Source organism: Chinchilla lanigera, unplaced genomic scaffold, assembly GCF_000276665.1.
Source record: "Chinchilla lanigera isolate Chin_1 unplaced genomic scaffold, ChiLan1.0 scaffold00009, whole genome shotgun sequence".
Classification (NCBI taxonomy): domain Eukaryota; kingdom Metazoa; phylum Chordata; class Mammalia; order Rodentia; family Chinchillidae; genus Chinchilla; species Chinchilla lanigera.
This window is the reverse complement of record NW_004955410.1, coordinates 35376785-35401660: the sequence shown is the minus strand read 5'-3', so window position 1 is coordinate 35401660 and position 24876 is coordinate 35376785. Positions and strand designations below refer to the sequence as shown.

At 44.9% G+C, this 24876-nt stretch overlaps 1 protein-coding gene across 3 annotated transcripts in view; it reads right to left on the bottom strand.

The window, feature by feature from the left end:
- Plxna4 (plexin A4) overlaps nt 1-24876 on the bottom strand; it is a 433053-nt gene that overhangs the window by 312434 nt on the left and 95743 nt on the right. For 2 of the 3 annotated variants that reach the window (XM_013510647.1, XM_005377544.2), the window contains exon 3: nt 24469-24651. In XM_013510647.1, the coding sequence (XP_013366101.1) occupies nt 24469-24651 (183 nt within the window). Of the gene's footprint in view, nt 1-23142; nt 23466-24468; nt 24652-24876 lie in introns of those variants that run through there. The other variant, XM_005377545.2, reaches the window with a different exon arrangement.

Below are 24876 nucleotides of genomic sequence, written 5' to 3'. Positions count from 1 at the left end.
ACAGCCAGCTCTGTTCCTGGCTTCAGTCAGGCCTCCTCACTAAGATGGATTCCATACTTGCCAGGTGAGACCTACAGCACTTATCATCAGCTGTTCATCAAAATGCAGTGACCTGTGAAAGAGCTTTACAAACTAACCTGATACTTAAATGTAGAGTGGGTGTCTGGTGGCATTGCAGAGTTATCCACCTCCCAACAGGATTAGGAACACACTTGCAGCACAAGCATCCTATGGTCCCAGGTTGCAGACACTGTTCTTGACCCTGGCCGGTAGCTCTTCAAGGATGTTTCCCAGCCCTGTCTGGACCACCAACAGGACAGGTGGATAGGACGGGGGCTTGGAGAGGTGCTGGTCAGACCCACTCAAAGTCCGTGAGAGGTCCTAGGAATTTGGGGAACATGTGGGAAGACATAGGAGCTCTGAAATCACTCCCTATCCCACTTACCTCCTTGAACCGATTTTTATCAGTTTCATGTTTGGCTTCCAGGTGAGAAAACTCCTCTAAGAATCTTCACAGTCTTTATTCTTGGGGCTTGTGAGAGCCATGACTAAGGTGTAAGGAAAGAATCCTTGGTCCCTGGGCTAGAGCAAAGTCATCCAAGGGTCTTTCCATCTGACCAAATAACAACCATGTTTTCTTAACAAGAAAATAAAACCTAACAATAAAACCATCTGGAGTTTTTCTGGGCATGTGGCCATTTATACCTGAGAACTAGGAATTTTCTGGTTTGTAGTAAAAAAAAAAAACCTTACACCTCTGCCATGTGTTGTGGTCCTGGGATCATAAGGACCAGGACTGTCAGTTCCAGTTTGATGAGCCCAAATGAACAAAGTGTTATCACAGACTTGGCAGGGGACAGAGATAGGTGTTGTAGGAAGGAGAGGCAGCACAAAGACCCAGAAGAGACAACTCTTTCCTGCAGAGCTAGAGGAGAGGGGGCTGGAAGAGCTCGGAGAGATCCATCTGCTGTTTTGGAAATGCATAGATTTGGAGAAAGGGAAAACCAGGGAAACAGAGATGCCACCCCGGAGCCAGACAGCATAACTTCCAAGGAGTTTGAAAGTAACAGGGCAACAACAGACCACTGTGCCAGCTGGCCATATAGGCTAAGGGTCTGATCTCCTCTCAGGAAGCATCAAGAGGCCAACAAGCTGGAACTGCCCAGTCCAGCTTCTCCACCTCAGAGATGGGGCAACTTGAAGCCATCAATCACCTAGGCATGGAGGGATCACCTAATGTTGCTTGGCTACAGGAGATCTTAGGGCAAGAGGAATGTAGGAGAGAGGACTAGTTTCAGTCAAAGGAACCATTATGAAGGACAGGGGATGCCTGACAAATCTGGGAGGTTACAGGACTTGGACAGGCATCATGGGAGAGACAACCACCTCCTGCTCAGCTGGAGCCTCTTAAGGCACCCTGAGCCCCGACATCAGACCCTGAATTCAAACCTTGCCTGGCCAGACTTACCAGGTGGTCTTGGGTCAGCTGCCAGCTCCTCTGGACCTCAGTGTCCTCGAGTGTGTGTGACAGTAATAAGCATTGCAGGCCTGTTCTGAGCACTGAATGAACTAGTGGTTAGAAATCACCCAGAGCAGCATCCATAGTTAGTAAGCATGTCATAAATGCTGACCAGAGAGGTCAGACAAGTTCCCTTTCCAGGGGCCCATTGGGCTCAGCCCTGCTAAATGAAAAGCAAGGGCGCAGGTTCATAAGCATAGTTCTTGGAGTGGCAGGGGATGTGAAGAGTGCCCTGAAAACAATTCTCCCTATATGAGATACCCCCTTGGGAGCATTTTCTCCATTTCAACCTCCTCTATCTTTTCCTATCTCTTACCTCTCTATTTTCTTTTCCTTTAATTTCTTAAACACATTCTCAGTTCTCCCTCTGTGCTCTTTTAGTAGATCTGCTGAACAATTTATCAAGAAGCCTAAATAATGAATGACTATAGATGGAGTTGCCTGTTCACAGGGTCCTGGGAGTTTTGAGTTAGTAAGAGACTTCCTTCAGGGGAAGGTTTTAGTCTAGGATGGATTTTCACCTCTTAGGAAAGTGTGCTATGTCCCTAACTCATGGCTCTTCTTGTAATCCTTAGTAGCTCCTTAAAGAGCCCAGTCAGGTAACCTGCCCACTGCTTGTGTCACACTCAACAGTTGCAAGACAGCCTGGCCAGTTACTGGTAGGGAAGGGATGGAGAGGTCCTGATTCATCAAGTAAGAAGTTATTGGTGGGCAAGGGGTCCTGCCTCTTTGAGTAAGAAAGGACTAAGACACCCCCGCCACCTCCCTAGAGGCTCCTCACAGCTCTGCAGAGGGCTGATGCTGGACCAAAAGATGTGGGAGTGGAATTGGTCCTAATGGAGAGGGCATGGGGTAAGCATAATTTTTCCAAATCTGAATCAGTTACACTTATAGGGCAAGGGACCCATTAGGTGAGAGCTTGGAGTTCTGCCGAAGGGCCAAGGACAGAACTGTTTACTTGCCCCTGTGGAAAACATGTCGAAGACCTTGGCCTGCAACTCCCCTGCTTCAGATAACTTTGACTTTGCATCTTCGCCTCTAAAACCTGGCCCATTTACAGGCTGCACTTATGAAGGACTTCGTAGGAAATGTGATTCCTAAATACACTTTCTAGTCTTCTGCACACACTGGGGAAATTAACATGGGGAGGGGGCAAAGTAACCACCCAAGGTCTCAAAATTACAGGACAGCAAACCAGAGAACCCAGACTTGCAGCCTATGCCCACGCAAGAGAACATCCCCACGGGTAGTTTGGGAGTATGTCGTTTTGGTCTTTCTAATATTTAAATAACCTTGTCATGTAGGACACTGGTGCCCAAGTGGTGACACATTCACTCCCAAATGACAGTGCCACTGAGAAACGCAGCTTCTTAGCATGGGATCCTTGTTAGTTATCTTTGGAAGGCTAAGGTGTCCCAAATCCCTCAAACCTCTTGAAACACCTGTTTCTTCTAATGCTGCAAGAGGTAATTTCACATGGCTGTTACACACTAGTGCACACGGGTACACACACAACTCTAACTGGCTCATTGGACTATTCACTGGATATACTGGGTGTTGCTCCTTTATCAGCCCTGCTGTGACCAAGTTGAAAGCTCCCTCTGCCCCTGCTGCTTAATTATCTGGAAAAAGTGACACAAACTCTGTTATCTGGAAGACAATTCATTATGACAGAGCTAGAAAAATCTTTACATTCCAGCTGCCAAGTTTTTAAATGACTGATACACACATACACAAAGGATTGTGGAAAATGTAAAATATAATTCATATTTGGGAGATACCATCCAGGTCTGTCCAACCTACTGCTCTCTAGTTTTTAATGTTATAATAAAAATATTTTTAAAAACGAAGTCTTGTTACTTACATACATTAACTACATTACATATCTTATATGCAAGCCAAAATAATTCTTCATTACTCAATGTAGTCCAGGTAATCCAAAAGTTTGGACACCAATAATCTGCACAAATCATTTTCCATAACACATATTATTAATGCACGGGTAGTTTGGGAGTATGTCGTTAGAAATCACCCAGAGCAGCATCCATAGGAGCCTCTGCACACTCAATCCCAGAATTCCAAAGGAACACTTCTCAGATCTCAACTATCCAGAGTTGAGGTCAGAGAGCAGAGTCTTAGTTGGTATGACTAGAAAGGTAGCGGGAGCCATTGAAAGTACCAATTGGCACTAGAAAATGCTTCCAATGTCCCTTTCCAGGCTACTGTGCTGTGGCCTCTGTCCCTTTTGCTACAGAAGGCAAAGTGGAGTGAGAAGAGGGGTCAGGCAAAGGAAGGCTGAGACTAAGACCCCAAGAATGGCAGGCGCGCACACACACACACACACACACACACACACACACACACACATCATTATTTATGCACCTACTGTCACATGAGGAGAAAAGGAGCTACATAACACATCAACTGCTCATTTTCACAAGCCAGACCAAAACAGCGCTCCATCCTGTTATTACAGAAGCCCTCAGCAAGAGCCAGGGCCTTCGGCAGGCACTGAGAAAAGCTCAGAACAGCCCCAGATGCATAGAAGCTTCCAGCATGGCGGATCCCCACCGAGTGCTTCCTCTCTGGAGCCTCAAACTCCACATATGCTCTAGTTACTCCTGCAAAAAGCTGGGTACTCAGGGGGAAAACCAAACTGAGTAACAAAAGAAACAGCAACAAAGATCTTTTAGGTCCACAAAGGGAGAGGTGGCAGAGTCTAAGGCAAGAGCCTGGGTTTGGTGTTTGCATGTGAATGGGTACCTGACCTCCATCGATCTAAATTTCTTCCCGCATAAAACCAGAGCAGATTTCTTCACTTTGCAGCATGGCTGTGAATGTCCAGGAATGGACATGTGTAAGGGACTGGTGACCCAGCAGGGAGCAGTTGCTCACTGTTCCTCTTTTCATTTTCCATTTTCCAGTCCTGACTGGTTACAGGGAATTTCCACCTTTAGAGGAAAAGCAGCCTTGGTAGCAGGAAGGTAGTTCTTATACCTGGGATTAGACACTGACTTCCCATAATTTGGCAGGAGTTCTCAGGCTTCCTGAAACAGGATTTGGTTCTGATGTTTCCTGAAGCCAGGCCGAGGACATGCCTGCTATGCTTTGTGTCTAGATGTCCTCCCCTCACCTCCCGCAAAGCCTCAAGCAGTCACAGGGTTTTTTCAGAGGTGGCTGAATCTAGAGTGTGTGATGTGGGATTAAGGGCATGTGATTAGTAAGTAAATCACTTCACTGATTGGTTTGGTATAGTTCTGGCTATGATTAAGGATCTAAGTGCTACACTCACTCTAGGCCCAGTATCCTGTATACACTATAAGGGACAGAAAGAGTCTTGCCTCTCTCCCTCATTGGTTTGCTATATTTTTCCCACTATGGACTGTTCTCTACCATGTGCCCCCCTGCCTTGAACCCAGCAGATTATGGACTCAAACTTTTACAAACTGTGAGCTAAATAAACCTTTCCCCTCTTTAACATTGGGTGTCAGGTATTTTCTCAGCAATGAGGGAAAAGTAACTAAGACAATGCCCTTCTGATAAGAAAGCATCCCACGATCTTCATTCCAGGGTACCTCTGTGGCTTCTCAATGTGTGAGTCCAACCTAACTTCCCTCATCAACCTCAAATCTCTAGGAGTGGAAAGACCATCTTTTCTCCTTCTGTCATCTCACAATGACTCAAAATCATATTTTGCTCAAGAATAAATATTAATAGAAGATGGCAATGGGTCAGGAAATTACAGGAAGAAAATGAAAACACAAATAGGACTCTGACCATCCACAGTTCTCCTCAACCAGTAAGTAACCAAGGTCAATGGTGACTCCACTTGCAGCTGTCACACCTGGCCCAGTATGCTGACAGCTTCTGCCTCTGATCTTCCCACTGGACTTCAGCTGTTCCACATGCAGATGAACCAAAAGCCTTTCAGCTTTATCGAATTCACACACTGATGAGTAACCAAAGCTCCTCATGCTGAAAACTCTTCTGAAACCAATGGAACCTGTATATTGTGAATTCCCAAATAAAGTCAGTGAAATTGAGAAATTTATGGAGGAGCCCTCTCATTCTATGTCCAAGGTGGAGAGCCAAAAGTTATGCTTTTTTTTTTTTTAAATAAAAGGAGGCAAACATTAACAAACAGACAACCATTTACAAAATAGCAAAAGAATAATACAAACAATACAGAGTTACAAACAAAGTGGTAGGAAATTAACAATACTTGTTGTATTACATATTGATATCTTCAAAGTGGTTTCTCAGGAAAACAGACATGCAATATTGATCAATCAAGGAATCATTAACTGTTTCTTTCAGCAAAGAAATAGAAGACAGTAGTTCAACTATGTTAACTATCCTGTATATATATACATACAAAATTTCTCCTTCTTTCCCTTCTCTTTTCCTGTATCCCAGTTGCCTTTTACCCTTCAACATTTTCCTTTCTTTTCACAATGTCTATCATACCTCCTAGTTTTTATTCACTCTTTCAGGTTTTATACTAGTGAGATGATGTGGTGCTTGCACATGCAGGTCTGATTTATTTCACTTATGAGTATGGTCTCTAGTTGTGATCATTTACCTATAAAAGCCTCCAGTTTATCTTTCTTTGTAGCTGAGTAATATTCCATTAAATAAAAGTTCCACAATTTTCTTATGCAATCCTCAGTGGATGGACATTTGGGTTGCTTCCACAATTTAGCAATTACAAATTGTGCTGCTGTGAACATAGGTGCACATGTATCACTGTGATATGATGTTTTCAGATCTTTTGGGAAAATATCCAGAAGGGGAATACCTGGGTTGAATGGGACCTCTAGACCTAATTTGCTGAGGAATCTCCAAACTGATTTCCACAGTGGTTTCACCAGTCTGCATTCCCACCAGCAGTGGAGAAGAGTTCCTATTTCTCCACAGCCTTGCCAACATTTATTATTGGTTGATTTCTTAATGCTAGCCATTTTTACTGGGGTGAGATGTAATCGCAATGTTGTTTTAATTTGCATTTCTCAGTCCACTTACTGGGCTCAGAGACATGGATACCGCCCTCACCCCATCTGGCTTAGATTCAAGGACTGGCAGTAGTTTAGCTGGAAATGCAGGAAAGTTGGGGGGTCAGTCCTTGTAAAAATGTGCTCATCTTTTCTTTAGATATGGGCTTCCCCATGGCTCCATATGGTCTCAGAAGGCACTGTCTCCAATTTCCAGCTTCATGTCTCTCCCCTAACAATTTTGTAGATATGTTAGAAGAACCTCTGGTTGTGGTAGGAAGAATCACAGCTCCCCCAAAGATGTCCACATCCATTTTCCCAGAAGCTGTGAGTGTGTTGCCTAACATGGCAAAAGGGGCTTTTCAGTTATCATGAAGTTAAGGAACTTGAGATGGGATGTCAGCCTGGATTATCCAGTGGAGCTGCTCTAATTATGTGAGTCATTAAAAATGGAGGACTTTTTCCAGCTGAGGTCAGAGGCAGCTATGAATATAACCATGGAAGAGGTCAGAAAGACACAATGTGGCTAAGGCTGAAGATGGAGCAAAAGAGCTAAGGCTAGAGAATGTGTTTGCTTCCAAATTGTGACAAGGACCGAGAGATAAAGTCTCCCCTAGAAACTGTGGAAAGGAATGAAGCCCTACTTGTGCCTTGGTTTTAGCCTAGTAAGACCCATGTCAGACTTCTGACCTACAGACTATGTGACAACAACATTTGTGTTATGTCAATTTGTCCATGGCAATTTGTTACAGCAGCAACAGAAAACAAATACACTGCTGGTTCCTGGTAAGGTATCCATCTCACTTGTGCCCCTTTTCCCTTGAATTCCCTGAAGGGACTACTGGCTGAGTGTTCCCATCAGGGAAATTCATTTGCCCCACTTGGAACTTCTAGGGCTGACCTTGACCCAAGCTCCTTGTCAGCACCCTTACCAGGAGAGCAGGCTTCTGCCTTCATCTCTAGTTTCAAATGGCCCCAGTTCCTAAATGGGACTCCCAGCTCTTGTTCATAGGATACTTCAAGTTCCAAACTCATATGTCCATGAGATAAACCTTGGAGTGTAAGAAGGAGCAGAGCTTTTCAGACTCTGGCTGTGTACTTTGCCAACTTTTTCAGTTATGGACTTGCAAAATGCCAACTGAGATCATTAATCATGATGTATCGACTTGAGTAGGGACAACCTAGCAGATTAGAAACCTAGCTGATTAGAGAAGTTCTGGGTATGTCTGCGGATACCTGATATGTGGGCCAGCAAAATGAGGGGAGGAAGGGGAGGAAGACCCACCCCAGATGTGAGTGGCACCAACCAATAGCCATGTAGCCTGGATAGAATAAAAAGGGAAAGAAAGTTGCTCACTTTCTGGAAGAACTCCAGTCTTCATCACTGCTTTTAGATTTGGTATCATTTCGTCAGCCTTCCAGGGCATATTCTTCAGCTTCCCAAACAGACTCTTTGGCCTTCTGACACAGACTCACACTCTAAAGTCAACTTCTAGGCCTTCAACCTTCAACTGCTTCTGGATCCTCTGACTCTCCAGTGTATAGATGGGCATTCTGGATTCCTTAGCTTCTGATCCCACAGATGTCCACTGTGTGTTTTCCACTTCTGATCCTGTAAGCCCACTTAATAAAATTCTTTGTAATTATATACATATACATATCCTGTAATGAACCCTAAATAATCCACCAGTCATCTTACATTAGGGACCAAATGACTGAATATATGCAAATATAAACCATGTACATTCTCTATCCTGTTGAGTTTTGTTGTTTATTTTTTCAGAATTCTTAAATAACTGGATACATTTTATTGAACTTCCCAATAGAGGACATAGCTGCAATATTATATAAACTTGTTTGATCAAACAAAAAGCAATCAAAATTGCTTTTCTGATAAAGAATTTCTTTGCCCTTGCACTCAGCACAAAACACTTGGGAAATTTGCTTGCAACCCGGCACCATTATTTTCCAGAAGCCTGAGGAGTCTGAGGCCAACCTGAGCTTTCTTCCCTAAGTTTACTTAACTTTTCTATATTTTTATTTATTTTTCTTGGAGCACAGAGAGGCTTTTCAGTGTATAAATCCAGATCTTTCCCTGCTCAGAAATATTTTCCTCACTGGATCATGCTTGTTTGTGTCTCAGTTTGCTCTGGTCACTTGTCCAAAAACATGAATTGCCTGTCTTTGCTGGATCGCGCACACATACCATTCCTTCTTTTATTATGACTGTCTTCCACTACATTCTCTACCTAAGGTTTTGGGCTAGCCATGTAAGCTCAGTACTAGGGTTGATAGTAGGCAAAAGAGTGAATCTTTTTAACAGGGAATATGGGAAAGGGATGGGAACCAGGGGATGGGGGAGAACTGTGCAAAGAGAAAGGAAAGCCTCCCTTGACAGACAGCAGTGGTCACAGCAGGGGCTGGGGCACTGTGTAGGACACTCTCCCAGCTGATTTCCTCCCAAGCTGCCAGGGGCCCTGGAACCCAGTTCCGGTCTGTCAGCAGAGACAAATTTAGTACCGATGATCTCATCTTGCAAAACAGCCCCGGGGCCTCTGAGTGCTCGGGAAAACATCACTTGGACAAGTTGGAAAGTAGATGTCACTGCTGGGCCCTAATATGTATGGCAGGCACAGACCCCTGCCTGGGATCCCCAGAAAGGAGCAGCAAGACCAAAAAGAGCAGGCAAAGGCTGTGGCCACAGTGTGGTTAGCTGGTGGCAGGCTAAGGGGCCTGCATCATGCCCATCCGTGTAACTCTTCCCGGTGTCCTGGGACCCCAGACCAAGACGAAGCCTTGGGAATAGCCCACAGATACTGACACTCTGAGTTGGAGATGAGCAGTAAGCTGCAGCCAACACTCCCGCTGTGGAGTCACGGCCTGTGTCCCTGTGTACTGTTCCTGTGCCCCCGCCAGGGTATTCCCTGGCAGAATTTATAAATGCAGCTGCAGGTGGAAGGCAGCAAGGGTTGGAGTGCATTCCTTCTGTTATTTCCCTCCAAAAGGTCTGCCTGCAGAGAGGAGAGACTGCCATTGTCCTTCTATAAGTCAGTAGCAGAAAAGGGTGAGAATTTGTCACCATGAGAAAACCCCAAGTCCCGCCACTGCCTCGAGCCTCCTCTCTGTGACTCTGCAGTGAGGTTGCCAGCTGACTCTACTGGTGACTTTTGCTGGTCATTTGTCTTGAGGCTTTTCAATGTCATTTGTAGCCATATTTTCCTTTGTGCTTCCAGAACAAAGAGCCCACAAGGTGTCCTCTAATGCTGCCCTAAAGCAGTCCTGGGAGGGCAGTACTGGATTGGTCCTTAGTTGGGAGGAGGACCCCAGCTCTTGCCTCTGTAGCTGATGGACAGCACCCCATGACCCTTCCTGGTGGAGAATGGTGTGAAAATAACTAAGAAGAATGGGCTTGACACTTTCAAAAACAAAGAAACACATTTCTAGATGTCAAATAAACTCAGATCTTTCCAGAAGGTATGATCCACCCCAAGGAACAGTCCGTATGGCATTACTAAAGGTGATGGACATTGATGATGAATAAATGTTGTCACCTAAGAAAGGCCAGGCTTGCATCCAAGCACACCAGGTGTCACTCCCATGTCAGTTTCAGTCATATTAAAGGAGATCAGGTCCAGAGAACAAGGGCCTCACGCCTGATGGATTCTGTCCTGGAAAGTGCCGGAGGAGTATAATGGGGGGCTGTCAGAGAATTCAAAACTTACTGAAAATTTGGGGTGATAACCAAAATAAAATCTCTTCCACCAAAGGCAGTGTAAACATTGTTGCGGTTAAGGGAAGGAACGTTCTAGAAGCAACAGAACAGAACTGACAGCATTGATTCAGGTTAAGTTTTCAGAAAAAGCTGCAAAGAAAAAGGGCAAGATACAGGACACAGGTGAACACCTACAAGCAGATATTTGGGCCAGAAGCAGAGACCAGGGATAGCAGCAAGCTTGGCCATGGGAGCGAGCAATGAATCCTCCCAGGGGTCAGAACCAGAGCACTGTGCCAAGGGCACTTCTCACACATGTATGCACACACCAGCTGCAGCATTGGGGCATTTGGGGAAGAAATAAAATTGGTGTGGATGGTGAAGCACTTATCCTGTAAAGGCAAAGTGAGGCTTTTTTCTTTTAATTAAAAGTTAGCTCATAAAGCAAAGGCCTTGTTTCCAGGCTGCAGGAGGTGGTCAAAGGGAGCCTACACTGTTCAACTCTGTGTATACCCTGCCTGTCAAACTCTCTGTCTCCAGCATAAGCACTTCAGGGACAGCACCTCAGGGCAGTAGGGACACAGTAAAGAGCAGAGGGCAGTGCCAGTCAGTTACAGCCCCTCTTCTTCACTGGGCTCCTTGAAGCTCTTCCAGAGAGGCCTTGAGAACACGCGTGTATACACATGTGCATGCATACACGCGCACACACACACACATACACACACACACACACACACACACACACACACACACAATCCTATAGGGACTGGTTACAACACCTGTTTGGAGCATCTGGTATTTCCCTGAAGACATCCAACGTTTGAAAACCCCTTACCCTCTGCTTTCCTAACCTGCCTAGATTCATGTGGCTGTCTATAGCCAAGATGTCTCAAGACTTTTCTCAGAAATATACTGAATGCACAGTCATACAGGTTCTCAGCCCCTTAATCTTCATTATGTTTTCTTCCTGGTATATCAAAGAATGCTCTCCATATGTGAAGTCCTGTTGCCCTCAGCTTACTCTTGAGAGACAGAGAGTGCATACACTAGTGCTCAGTTTGTCCCACATCGGAAGTACAGCCAGAAACAAAGTGAGGATTTCCTGGATGTCAGTTCCAACATTTTCAGCAACATTCAGGTTTGCTGTGAACAGTTCAGAGCTATGTCTGGCCTCAGATGCAGCCCTGGCAGACCCTGGGACGTGAAGATTGCTTGGGAGAAGGAGTGAGGAGTAGGTGTGGGTGGCAGTAGGGTGGCATCCAGTGGCTCCCCTGGCTCCTTCTAGCTTTCCTGGGACTTGAGAGAACGGTTGCTATGACCACTGGGGAAGTGCATTGTTTTCCTATTTTGAAACTACTCCTATGAGCATCTCAAAGCTCATGTGTGTCCACACCCACATGCCTTCAGACTTGTGGGAAGAAGTAAGGACAAAGAAAGGGAACCCCACAAAGAAAGAGAACAGCAAGAGCTATGGATTTCATTGCAGATTCTACCCATGCTCAGAATTTGCTCTGAAGGCCACAGGCCTATCAGTTTCCCCCTCCCCCAACATCCCCAATACTTCCTTCTCCCTCTGTCCCTGGACAGAGAAAGAGTCCATTCAAAAGCAAAGGTCAGAAAGGAGCAAAGGTCTCCTTCCCCCAGCCCCAGCCCCAGATCCCTCAAAAACAATCAAATTTAAAGCAGAGAGATTAAATTATCACTAAGCTAATTATGGGAATCACACTTAAGCTGGCTGCTGGGAAGGGAGGTCATCAAACAAGACGCATTAACATTAAAGGCAGATTCAAGGAGCACTTTTAAAAGCAACTGGGAGACCCATTACCCCCGCACAGAAGAGAGAGAGAGATTGCTCTGATGTCGGAGGCGCTGTCCATCTGGGCAATAGTCAGAGCATTTGACAGCTAAATAGCTGCACTCTGTCATCGTCTCCAGGCCAAAGTGGGCAAGTCAGAGGTAAGCTGATTAGATGATGTGCTGCTAATTTCCCAGAGAGTACAGGAGGGAGGTAGTGGCTCTATCCAAGGGGGCAGAGCTCCAGAAAGAGGGAGGACCAGTCTCAGGTTCAAGTTGCAGGGAACAAGTCACTGAACCCCTAAGTGTGCGAGCATAGGGGTGTGCGGTTGTGCTGGGTGAATGCAGATCTCTATGTCAATGAAGTACATGTTTATCACATGAATGTGGGGTTAAGGGTACAGTCATGCATGTATAAGTATATATCTGCCCACCTGAAAATAAAAGGTTGGAAAGAATCAGAGGGCCTCTCCTAGCATAAATGCAACTGGGAAACTCCTTATGAGCCTTTTATGATGGCCAAGGTCCTCATATCTGCTGCTACTAGCTCAGCCATGGGCATCTGTAACATGTTGCTCATTATTGCTGTTCAGTGCTTCTTCATGCTCATCAACACGATGCAAATTTAAGACAAGGTGACCAAAAGCTCGGTAGCCCACAAAAGCATTAAAGAGCTAAAAGTCAGTACATTTCAACCATCTGCAGGATGGCTTCCTCCACTCAGACTGGAACTCTGCATGTCCTTTGTCTTTTTCAGATAAAAGCAGGCTGGCAGGGAGGCTGGACAGGAGTTATGTGAGACAGTCTTGAGTCATGGGCAGCTTTTTCCTGCCTCGAGGAATGGAGTTGAAAGGACAATACCCTGCCTGTGTCCACAGTGAATCTTTGGAATTCATGGTCAGCAAAATGGGCTCAGAGGGAAGGTGGGGGTATTTTTGGAAGTTAATTACTTAAGAAAAATTAATTTGGAAGGCTCTATTTAATTTTAGGAAAAAGAAATGATTCCATAAATTTAGATAATTTAATTATCCAAGAAGCATCTGCTGGTCACAATCTAATATTGCATTTAAGTAGAAAGTTACCCCACTCTTAAGAAAAACTAAATTTGGGGAGATACAAACATGCAGAGCTTGACAAATGGAAGAAAATGAAGAATTCTAGCTTCAGTTTTAGGGGCAAAACATAAATCACACAGACACACAAAAATATGACATACAGTTGATGACACAAAATCAACCATATCCTACCTTTTTGGTATACTTTTCTCTAATATTAAGAAGAGACTCTTTAAGTCAATAAGTCTACTCTTTAAGTCAATAAATACCTACACATTAGAGATGGCCAAAGAGATGATTTCTAGACTAAAGGCTGATATTCACAGTAAAATCCTTATGGCAAATTGTATTACCAAAACATTCTCAGCCCTCATCTCTCATTTATGCACACATATACCAAGCAGACCCTCCCTGTGGCAGGATTGCCTCCCCATACCATTCACTTTTGCTGGTAACACTGCCATTTAACATAGCACTGATAACATGCAGCATGTCCAGGTAGCAGCATTAATAGCCGTGCCTTACTTTTGCCATCCCACTACTCGGTCTCCCATGACAGTGGCATATCCTTAAATGGGAGCTGCTTTTCAGTCTCTGTCCCAGATAAATGACTTAGAGCACAGCCGCTACCAATTTGGGCCCATGTGACTATGAATTGGAAGTAGCCCTTTTTGTTATAAGGGCTTGAATTTGGGGGACATTTGTTATTGCAGCATAGCTTAGCCTAAACTAGCTGATCACACACACACACACACACACACACACATACACACACACACACAAGTATATGCACTGCAAGCCTCTAAATATTCATGGTCAATCTTCATGCATATATTTTATTTGGCATTTGTTACCTGCAGGACAGTACTAAGGGACAACTGCAATCTAACTAGGAAAACGTATACCCATGGTGAGGAAGAAAAATCAGCTATATTGAAGAATTGTATTTTCCATGTGAAAAAAGTAAACACATTGCTTTTTTTAAAAAAAAAAAGTCATAGATACAAATGTAACCTTTTTCCTGCAATTTTTGAATAATCAAAATGAGACTAAATAAAATCTCCAATTGATAAAATGGGTACATTACACGACTATTAATTTTATGAAAGGATTCTCAATTTTAGGAGAACTAATTGGCTTCCTTTGATGAATTTACATCACTACATACCCAAATGCCCATGACCTTCCTGCTAGGCAAAGGAGCCCAGAGTCTAGCTAAAGCAGGAAATCAGTCAATACCACTGGTACCTCCGCAGGTATATCCCTGCCCACAACATGGAAGGGTCTAGTGTCTCCAGCTGCCACTTACTTGAGGCATTGAGGGCCAAAAGTGCAAGTTCAGGTCCACACAAGACCTAAACCTATCCTACCTGATTAAACTTCATTGCACCTACGAAAGATTTTTTCTAAGTGAGGTTGAAAATGTACTTTCTTCTCCAAATTCTAGTACGTCTGGGAGAAGGCCTAGAACATTGATCATAAAGATTAAGTAAGATGTTCCATGTATGCTAACCTGGTGCATTTTCAATATGGCTACAATCACGCGCAACTTTTCAGAAAAACCTGTTTGCCTATCATAAGAAATACTGATAGTAGGGGAATCCTGTTCCTGATAGAAAATCAAGGATGAATTTTGTGCTGTATTGGGGAAGTTAGAACAAAAGGGACAGAGTTGAATTGTCCCTGGAGCAAAAGTTAAAGAGGTTATCAACTTAGAGATCTTTAAAAATACATCAAAAATAATCTCATCATCTTCAGTTTTACCAAAAAGCAAACCATGGATAAGTTGCCTCTATGATCTTAGGTATTATCCTGCCAGGAGGCAGAGCAAACATTTGACGCCTAAAATTCAGATGGGAAAGACCTGGAAAGCACTAAAACTGGATTTAAGTTTTGAACACAGTGATGAGAAGCCATGAGGTGGGCTGCACAGGAAGCCCATGTTTTGGAGGGCACCCTCAATTGCAGCTATGCCCACAAAAGCACATTCACTGGAAATTGAACATAGGCCCTCACAAGCTGGACAAGCGTTAATAGAAAGACAGTCTGTCACTTTCCCTTTCAACATTTTTGCCTCCAAAGCCTCAGAAGCATTCTCTAACAGGTGAGGAATCTTCTGGAAGGTGACTCAAAGGAGATCCCAGAAGAAAAACTAGAAGTTAAGGCGGTGGGGGAAGTTTCAGTAGCCAATGCTAAGAAGGTGGGAGAAAATTTTTAGTCAACAACTACTTCTCCTAGCGCTAATCTTGGCTCACTTGTCCTAAAAGTAGTGACAATACAACAAATCAGTGGCTTAGACACAGGTCCCCACCCATTTATGCCAAAGTACAGGACTTGGGAAAGTGGTTTTCCACCCTACATGTTCGCCAGTTTCCGACTGCACTGAGCAGTAGAGTTCATGCCCCAGCACCAGGCATGGATGAGGGGCTGGAGAACGAGCATTGCTTCTTGTAGGCCTTCTTCACTCTTTTAAAAGATTTGACTTTAAAAATTTTACATAATGGACTATGCAAGTGCATCTCTGAAGTACAGTCTCCTTATTTTGTACCCAATCATGCAGTTCCTTCAGGGCACATCATCTAGGAAGAGGCTGCAGAGCCAGTGCCACCTCAGGCCTTGCCAACCCCACAATTTCCTGGGAAATTCAGCCAAGGCGATGCCTGTGAGTGGCTCTTCCATAAGTTAAAAGCAAAATATGACAGGATGGCAGGGAAAGAAGAAATGACAGAAAGGTAAACAAGAGGAAAGCAGGAAAAGGGTTTAGAGAATAGCCAAGAAGCTCAGGCTTGGGGCAAATTACAAAGAGTGAAGAGGTTGGGTTTGTTAGGACAGGAGGATCACTAGTCTGAACCCAGCATTGGCAACTTACTAACTTAGCAAGACCCTTTCTCGTTATAAAAAAATAAAAAGGGCTGCAAATACAGCTCAATACAAAGGCTCTGGGTCCAACCCCCAGTAGAAGAAATTAAAGAAGGAAAGAAAGGGACAGAGGGAAAGAGGGAGAGAAAAGAGGGGGGAAAGGCGGTGGTTGGGGGGAAGTGCTCATGAAGACCAGGAGCTGTACAGATAGAGAGACGTTACAAGTGCCAGAGGAATTGTGAGTCAGTAAGGGCCATGACCCACTGGAAGCTGCCATCTTATAAATGAGGAAAGACAGGGATCCTGGATGACCCACAAGAGAAAAACAATGCAGAGCCACAGCGCATTGTCTCACAGAGGTTGGGGGAGACAGCTTAAGTGGGAGAGCAAAGCAAGCAAGGCTGGAGTGTGTCCCAGGCAGCAGGCCAGGAGTAGGTGCAGAGGCACAGCTTTGCTACATCTTGAAACCCACCTGAGTCACCACAGTCACGCCACTCTGCTGCAGATCCCAGCTCAGGTAGCATCAGTCCTGAGAGGAAAGCTGCCAAATGAGAGCTGTGTAAGTGAAAATTCTGTCATTTCTCAGGTGGGAGCTGCCTCCTCCTCAGTGTTTAGATTGTCCAGGGTCTCACAGGACTCAACCATGAAGACCCAGACGGTGTGTCGGGCCATTAACACATAGGCCAGGCCATGGGTGGTAGGGTCATGAAAGGTTCGATGAAGTGAGTTTTGTTTTGTTTTGTTTTTCTTAACTACAAGGGTGAAAAGATTGGAGCTATTTTAGGAAGATCAGTGGATCATACTTTATAGACTGGATTAAGAGGCAAGCATCCAGAGACAGGGAAATTACTTATAACCACATAAACACCAACACTGAGGCCCCGAGCCAGGGTACAGGTGCAGGCAGCAAAAGGTAGATTCTGGGCAACAAGTAGTGGGCTATGGAGGTGAGATATACTCACCACCTGGGAGCCAGGCCTCAAGGAGAGTCCCTTTTATTTCTGTATGAATCAGTCAAGGTCAGATCTTATATTAAACCATGTGACTCCAGGAGAGTTAGTCAATCCCTTTCCTTCTGGGTAAACTGAAGGTTGTAATACTTGCCTAAAGGAGTGTTGAAGATTCCATAGATGATGTACATACCAAGAACAATGCCTGGTACCTACCAGGTGCGCAGAGCACATCAACACCCTTCCCATCCTCTCTCTCTTGCCAGCCAATCACAGCTCTGCCAGAGGAACCGAGTGACCTCAGCAGAGGCCCAGTTCAGGAGGCTGAATTCTACATAGCCACACACAGTCATTGATCTCAAGGCCAGCTCCCCCCACCCCAGCTCACACAGGCACAAAGCATTGCCACCATCCAGCTGAACAGAGCTCAGCTGGAGCCAGGCACTTGTTGGGAATACTGTAGGCCACTTCACCTCCTCCCATTCACTCTTGTAGTCTCTAATTCCAATTTTACACAATGAAAGCCTCAGGGAGCTGTTCTAAGACAGGACAGTGTGCGGGTCACTGTTGTTCCTGAACAAGATTGTACCCTTTCTTCACCACTAGGAGTGAACTTGGAGTGTAAAAGCATTGGTTCAGTTCCCCTCAATGGCCCAGGCACAAAGCATTAGCATGGTAGGCAGCCCCTTCCATGACGTGCAGGGATCCCCACCTCCTGGTTTTTAGGCCACTATGGAGGACTCTCCCCAGGTGTGAGCTGGACAAAGTGACTGGCTTCCAACAGTACAGCAAAGGTGTTGGAGTATCACTGCTGGTCAGGTTTAAAGGACAATGTCTTTCTTCTTCATCTTCTCTCTCTCTCTCTCTCTCTCTCTCTCTCTCTCTCTCTCTCTCTCTCTCTCTCTCTTTCTGTGTGTGTGTGTCATGCTCTGGAGAAGCCAGCTGCCATGTTTCATTTGTGTGTAAATTGCCCTATTGGAAAGAACCAATAAATCCAGTAAGAACCTGAGACTCCCAACAGCCATATACCTGTGTCACCTGGACCAGGATGGAAGACAGGAAGCATGAGTGGAAGGACATAAGAGAGCTCTCTTAGAAAGTCACTGCAGATACATTATGAGAAACCAAAGCTGTTGTAGAAAGTACTGTGATACCCCCAAGCAGCAAGCCTGGGGGCCAAATTCAAAGAAGTCCCCTAACAATAAGACAGGACTCTAAACAGACCCCCAATCTGAGGATCAACTGTTAGGCTGTGAATCAGTCCAGCTTGCCGCTGCCTTTGCCATCAAAGTAGGGAAAAAATCATAGCAGTTTCCAGGGACAACATTCTCCCTTGGTTCTGTCCTCGCTGAAAGCTTCCATTGTATCACTTCCATCTAGAATCCCCCAACAGGGACCAGGCCAGCAGTAAAGGGACCGTTTACTGCCAGGGCCTGCTTCTCTTGCCTGCTATCTCCTCCCTCTTCCTCCACACATAGTGTCTCTCATCCTCTCCCATCTTTGTTGTCTTGGTTACATGGCCAGACTCCTGATATGCTGCTAGTTTTCATTCTAATGATATGTTCTTGTAAAGCACAATATTTTACTTCAATTGCATGTGTCACTGGATAAATTCCTCTGGCGTGTCTGACATTTGTGTATCAGCTGACTGAATGTGCTCTATGATTTGGGATGTTTCTTCAGCACTCTCTTCAATTTTAATGTCTTTGCATTTTAATTTATGATCAGGATCTTTCTACACAAATGTATATACACACATATGATTCAAAAAAGTGGCACATACATCAATAAATCTTGAATTGGCAAAACTCATTTCAAATAATCTCCTTAAATCATGTGTACTGGCAATGATCATTTAGATAGGAGTGTGACAAGAGCTCCTGAGGTCCTATGTGCTGGCGATTTCAACATGTGCTTGCAGAAGGAACTGAGAGAGGAAGGCAGCGATGTCCAGCTATTGGCCTTGAACCAGCTTGAAAGTGGCTGCACAAAAGCCATGATAAGGCCACCTCCGAACGCTTGCTCAGGTCAGCTCCAAGTGACCACTTGAGATCCTCAGCCATATGCAGGGAAGGAAGGTCAGCCCCACAGGCAGGATCTTGAGAAATCAAAAATGGTAAGCAGATAGGGAAGTGGGGAAACACTTATGTTAAAAGGCTGGTTGGATGAGGGCTTAATGGTGTTCAGAAACACAAAGGACGTCCCAGCGCTGAGTGACAGGCTTAGTTGCTCTTCTTATCCACCAGGAAAAGAAGCTGAAATACAGCAGAAGACACTGAAGCAAAGTGAGAAAAGGACACACGGAAACATTGGCCTGAAGGGCCCGCCTTGGGATCATCAGGCTGGAAAGATAATGACAGAATGGCCATTCTCTATCCCTAATTAGACATGAACTCAGAGGAGGGAGGGTGTCCTCCAGTACAGCTGTGGACTCTTCTGCCTGGATCTCTGACATCCTCAGGTTCCCCTTCAAGTACATAGACCACAGGTTAAGATCCAAGCAGGCTCAATACTTGCAAAACTAAGGGTGCAAAATACAAAACAATACAGTGCAAACTATCAAAAAACACAACTGCCTTTGTGGTCCTTTCACATCACGGAAATTGGTCAGCACCTGTTCTTCCAATTTCCTGATAGTTTCTGCTCATGTATAACCATAAGCTTACTTGCTCAGCTTTGAGAAAGGCACAGCAAGACAGAGCTGGCAGACCACATTGGAATCAGGGGTCACGAACCCTTTGCTTGGATCGAGGGGCCAGTGATGTGGAGTTCCAGCTCTGTGCCTCCTTTCATCTCCTGGTATTTCTACCCATCTGCAGAGCTTTACATAGTATGAACTTATTTTTAGTAAAAGTGAATGCAAATTTCCAGAGGAATTTTTAAAATGAATTCCTAGACATATTTAGGGAGTGGCAAAGAGGGGCTAGAACAGCTGATCTGATATTGTTTTGAGACTAAGCATTGCAGACACACCCAGCATTCATTCTTGAGAAATAGAATCCAGAATGGCACTTAGCCCTAGGTGTGTCTCTCTCCACCCCACTCCACTATGGCCTCAGTCCCTTTCTGAACTCATACTTACAGCCTAGGGAACATACGCAAATAAATTTTAAAACAGATCAGGGAGGAGGGGAAGGGATTGGGGTGATGAGATTAATCTTCATGGCCATTGCCAATAAGAATGATTTTGCATTTTATTTGCCTATTGATTCTGTATTCAGACACACACATAGTTCCCATTCAGAAGCTGGCCTGGCTTGGAATGTAAAATACACATGGGTACCTGTCCTGCTGCCTCACACCAAGAATAGGCTGTGCTTTGCTTAACTAACACCCACCCACAAAGTGCTCCTCCACTAGGTATGAACAGTTTAACCTGGCAGAGACACCCAGGAAAGACGAAATCACAGAATGAAAGGAGCAATCACACCTCAAGTGAAAGTTTATGATGTTTTGGTTCACAGTGAACATTAGTCTCTCTCACTAATGTCAGGCAGTAATTCATTGCTGAGCAGCTGCCATAAAATATGATCACTTAGTGAAAGGAAAGAAAGAGGTAGAGCGAGGATTTCAGCAGAAATATGTAAGCACAGAAATCTTGTCTTTCCGACACAACCCTGACCTGATTACCCCAGCTTAGGCCAAAGGTTTTCAGATTTATAGCAGTACCCAAAAGCAAGTCCAGATGGTGTTTGCCTTTTGATTTCCGCCTGAAGTTGAAATTTTAATAGTTGGTGAGTTATTTCTAAGTTCCTCGGCATTTCCTAATGATTTATATGCTACATTTCTTAATAGTATAAATAGTATAAATAGTATAAATAGTATAAATCTTTAACACTTGCCATCAGAAAAGGCTGCCAATCCCATCCATAACGCGCGCGCGCGCACACACACACACACACACACACACACACACATACACACACACACACCAGAAAAGAGAAAAGACATCCAAATTGCCACTTTTCTCACCTCCTTTCCCCTTGCCTTATGTGATGTGCACACTCAAGGAGTGAAATTATGGTCATCAAAGGCAAGGTTGCAAACAATGGGGACCCGTAACTTTCAAACAAAATGAAAAGTCAGTAATTTTGAGAGCACCTATGGCTAGCTGCAGTCTAGCTCCTGGGCCCCTAAAACCCACAGTGAACTCCTTTACTCTCAGCAAACCCCTAAACCCCCTTCCGCCCACTCTGCTCACTCCAAGTCCTTATCATGCTGCTGAGAACTCTGAAAGGCCCTCGATACACACAGGAGGTTATTACAGGGCTCAGAGATGCCAACTCTGTAATTACAGCTACTGTGTGATTTCCATTATTCTCATGCCTCTGGGCTCAGTTGCTTCCAAAACTTTGCTGCAAAACCCTCCCAGAGCCCTGAGCTTGTTGGTGCTGGGCCTCTGTCCAAAAGGTGGCCGCAGACCTGATAACCTCTGGGAAAAGCAAATCAGGGTTATTTCAAGGAAAGGGGTGTGGAGCCCAGTGAGCTATGGGTGGTGGGAAATTCAATTGTCTAGAAAAAAATAAATAAACGGACCATTTTTCCTTTTTATTATTTCAAACAACAGACGTGACAGCCCAGCCTTCCTTTCCCAACTCTGACCATCCCCGTGGGTCAGCTGTGCTGAGACTGCAGAAGTGGTCACCAGGTTTGAGCAAAACTATTAAGAGACTGCCATTCTAAGCCCGTGGAGCAGAAAGTTTGGCTGCCTCAATGGCGTGGCTCTCCCCAGGAGAATGGACAGCTCATTCCCCCGCATGACCCTTGTATGCTTAGATTTCAGATGCTTATGCCTGACCAGCCCCACTGCTGGGCTGGAAATTAAATATAATGTCCCAGACGGCCGAAAGAGAATTGTTCTCGTATAAACCCACGAGAGAAAAAATGGGAAATGCCACTGCATGGCTTAGAAAGCCCAAGCCTGCCTGGCAGGGGTTGCCTGTCACCATCTGCTTGGCTCCATGAAGGCTTCCAATGGAGAATTTGTTCACCCAGTTTACTGAGGTAACTTTGTCCCCACTCATGGAGATTACTGAAGGGAGACAACAGTCTCAGGTTCGTAGTGTGGCCATGACCAGGAAACAGGTATTTTTTCCCCCAATAACTGTCTTTTCTGTTAAGTGCACTGAACTCTCAATGTTCATTTCACTGTTACTATTTTCTGACCAGTTGAGACAATGATAAATCATAAATTCTCACCCAACATGAAATCTGCCTTGCTAGCAAGTACATGATCCTTTGGCAGCTGGTAGAAGTTTGATGCATAGGAATCTTTTAGGGCAATGGAGGGAGTTACTTCTCTATAACATAGAGACTGGGCTCACAGAAGAAGAGTCCCAGTACCTCAAACTGGTGCCTATTACTAAGTCTCAGTTGTGCTCATTTGCCCTCAAGAGCAGGCAAAGCTGCTCAACAGATGTTCCATTGTATGAGTTGCATATGGTAACTGGGTCAGTCAGCTTCCTATTGCCATAATGAAACACTTGAGAAAATTCACTTATACAGAAGAAAAGTTCACTTTAGCTCAGTTTTGGAAGAATCCAGTCTAAGATCGTTTGGATCCATTGCTCTTGTGAGCCAGCACAACACGGCAGGAGTGTGTGGTAGGATAAATCTACTTATAGCACGAGCAGCAGGCACTGGGGTCCCACAGTCCCTTTCAAAGGCATGGCCTCAATGACCTCAGGACCTTCCAGTGGGCCCCACCTCCCAAAGGTTCCAGCATTTTCCAATAGTGCCACCTTGGGGACCAAGTTTTTAACACATAGGCCTTTGGGGAACATTCAGGATCCAAACTATAACATTAATGCCTTTGGGATTTAGAATTCACTTTTCCAGACAACTGAAATCATTGACTAATAGCAAAAACAGAACCATCTAAACAACCAACTGAAATGGCCACCAGGTCCCATTCCTGTTCAAAAGTTTATGCAGCTCTTTCCTCTGTATGTACTGAGGCTCTTTGGACACAATTTCAGCAAATTTGGTTCTCTGATTTCCTAGCCCACAGAGAGCTGGAAGGCACAGACTGAAGGAAGAGGAGAGGTGCAACAGGTGACCCATACCGCCCCACCATCCAGCAACCCAGAAGTGACAATTAACGCCATGCATTAGAAGAACCAGGAATGCTGTAATGATCAGACACGAGAGCTGTGTATGGACAACACACCCACGCTTTGCAGCATCTTCTCTAGGGGTCCAAGAAACTCAGTTGAGTGTGTGAGTAAATATCATAGAGTCACAGCAGCAAGAAATGGTTCAATTATATTTATTATGTTCTTTGGAGAAAGGGCAGAGACCTGTGAAATATAATTCCTGAAGACGTGTAGACAATGAGAAAATTTTTTTCCAGTTGTGACTCTGAAGACAGTCCCTAAAATGAGGTGCACCTACTCCTGGGCCCTATGGGAAGCACAGTACACTGTACACATCAGCTTCACAAAATCCCTGGGCTTTAGCAGGGTACATGGTTTTCTTTTCCAGATATTACTTATATGCATATCCCTCACTCGCGCTGCTCCCTGCCTCTCGCTCTCCACACTGTCACAATCCAGACCCATAACCTGTGCTGGAACCATACTGAATCTGCAGAGAGAAATGATTCTGGGCTGTTACATAGTAGTTTGGTAAAATGCACAGAGCCTTCTAAAGATTTGCACAGAACTCTTCCCTTCCCTTCATATGCAGCTCATGCTCAGAAATGCACCAAAGGAAAACACACAGGGATCAAGGCTCAGTCTCCATCAGGCGATACTTCTTCCCTTAGTCTAACTCACACAGTGTCCAAAGAATCCCAAAGACAGCCTAAATGAGACAAGTAGGAGCCCCCACGTAGAATCAGAAACATTTTCTAGGAATGGGCTGAAGTACAGGTATTGGGCAACAGAAAACAGGACCCACAGCTTAGTTTTAGACTTGTTAGTCCTCATCAAAGAGGGCAGGCCATGGTGCCTACTCCATCTCACTGAGATGAGAACACTCCCAACACTGCCAGTGGGCCAAGATCACCTGGTGCCCCAAGAGCCAACCTGCTTATGGGGTACAAGGAGGATAGACCAGATCCACTCTACCTTCAGCAATTTCTACGCTCCCATGGCACCTATGGTTTCTTGTCCCACAAGTTAGCTCTTAGCTCCATTAGCAACTCTAGCAGGTCTGTGCATTCCTCCATCTGTTCCATGAATGGATTCCAGATGGATGCACCAACCAGAAGGGTTGGAGTAAGAGGGAAAGGCATACTCCCACCCCTACTTGCCCAACCACTAGACCTAATAAAGCCCTCGCCTTAGGGCTCAAGTCTCAGTTGAACAGAGTGCACCATTTGGAATGACCTAATGAAGCAGGGCTAACACCTCTTCTGTGCATGTCGGCTCTAAGAAAAGTGAATACGCAGGTCCCATAACAACCTCAGCACAAAGGCAGAGAAAAGACAAGGAGATCACCATGACATCCACAGCAGCATATCTCAGCTCAAACAAGTCCTAGCAGCCCACAAGGCTTGCAGCAGTAACAAGCCATGAGATAATAGCCATCACTGTGGGGACAGATTGTCTTCACAATCATCAAAACAACTGCGCCTCATTCCTACCTTCTTCAACTTGCCGCTCTTGGTGCCCACGAAGGCCAGAGAGTGATTCTTGTAGACATATGCGATGACGGAAGTCATGCGGTCCCTGTCCTCTGTGAAGACGGGAATGCCACGGACCATCTCAGACACTCCCAGAGGGGCATTCATATCCAGGCCACAGAAATTATCATCAATGGTTAAGAGCTGAAAATTAAAGGAGAGAAAAATTAGGAAGGAACATCAGGGCAGTTGGCAGAGGTATGAAGTCAGGGAACTCTAGAGCTAAAGAATCTTTAGTAATGGATCCTGTGATATAAATCCTTCCCTTTGCAGGTAGAAATCTCAATTGCAGAGAGAACAGGTGACCTGTCCAGTTATCTAGGTGGGTAGCTGCAGGACTATGGCAAGGAACAAAGATTCTGAGAGCCT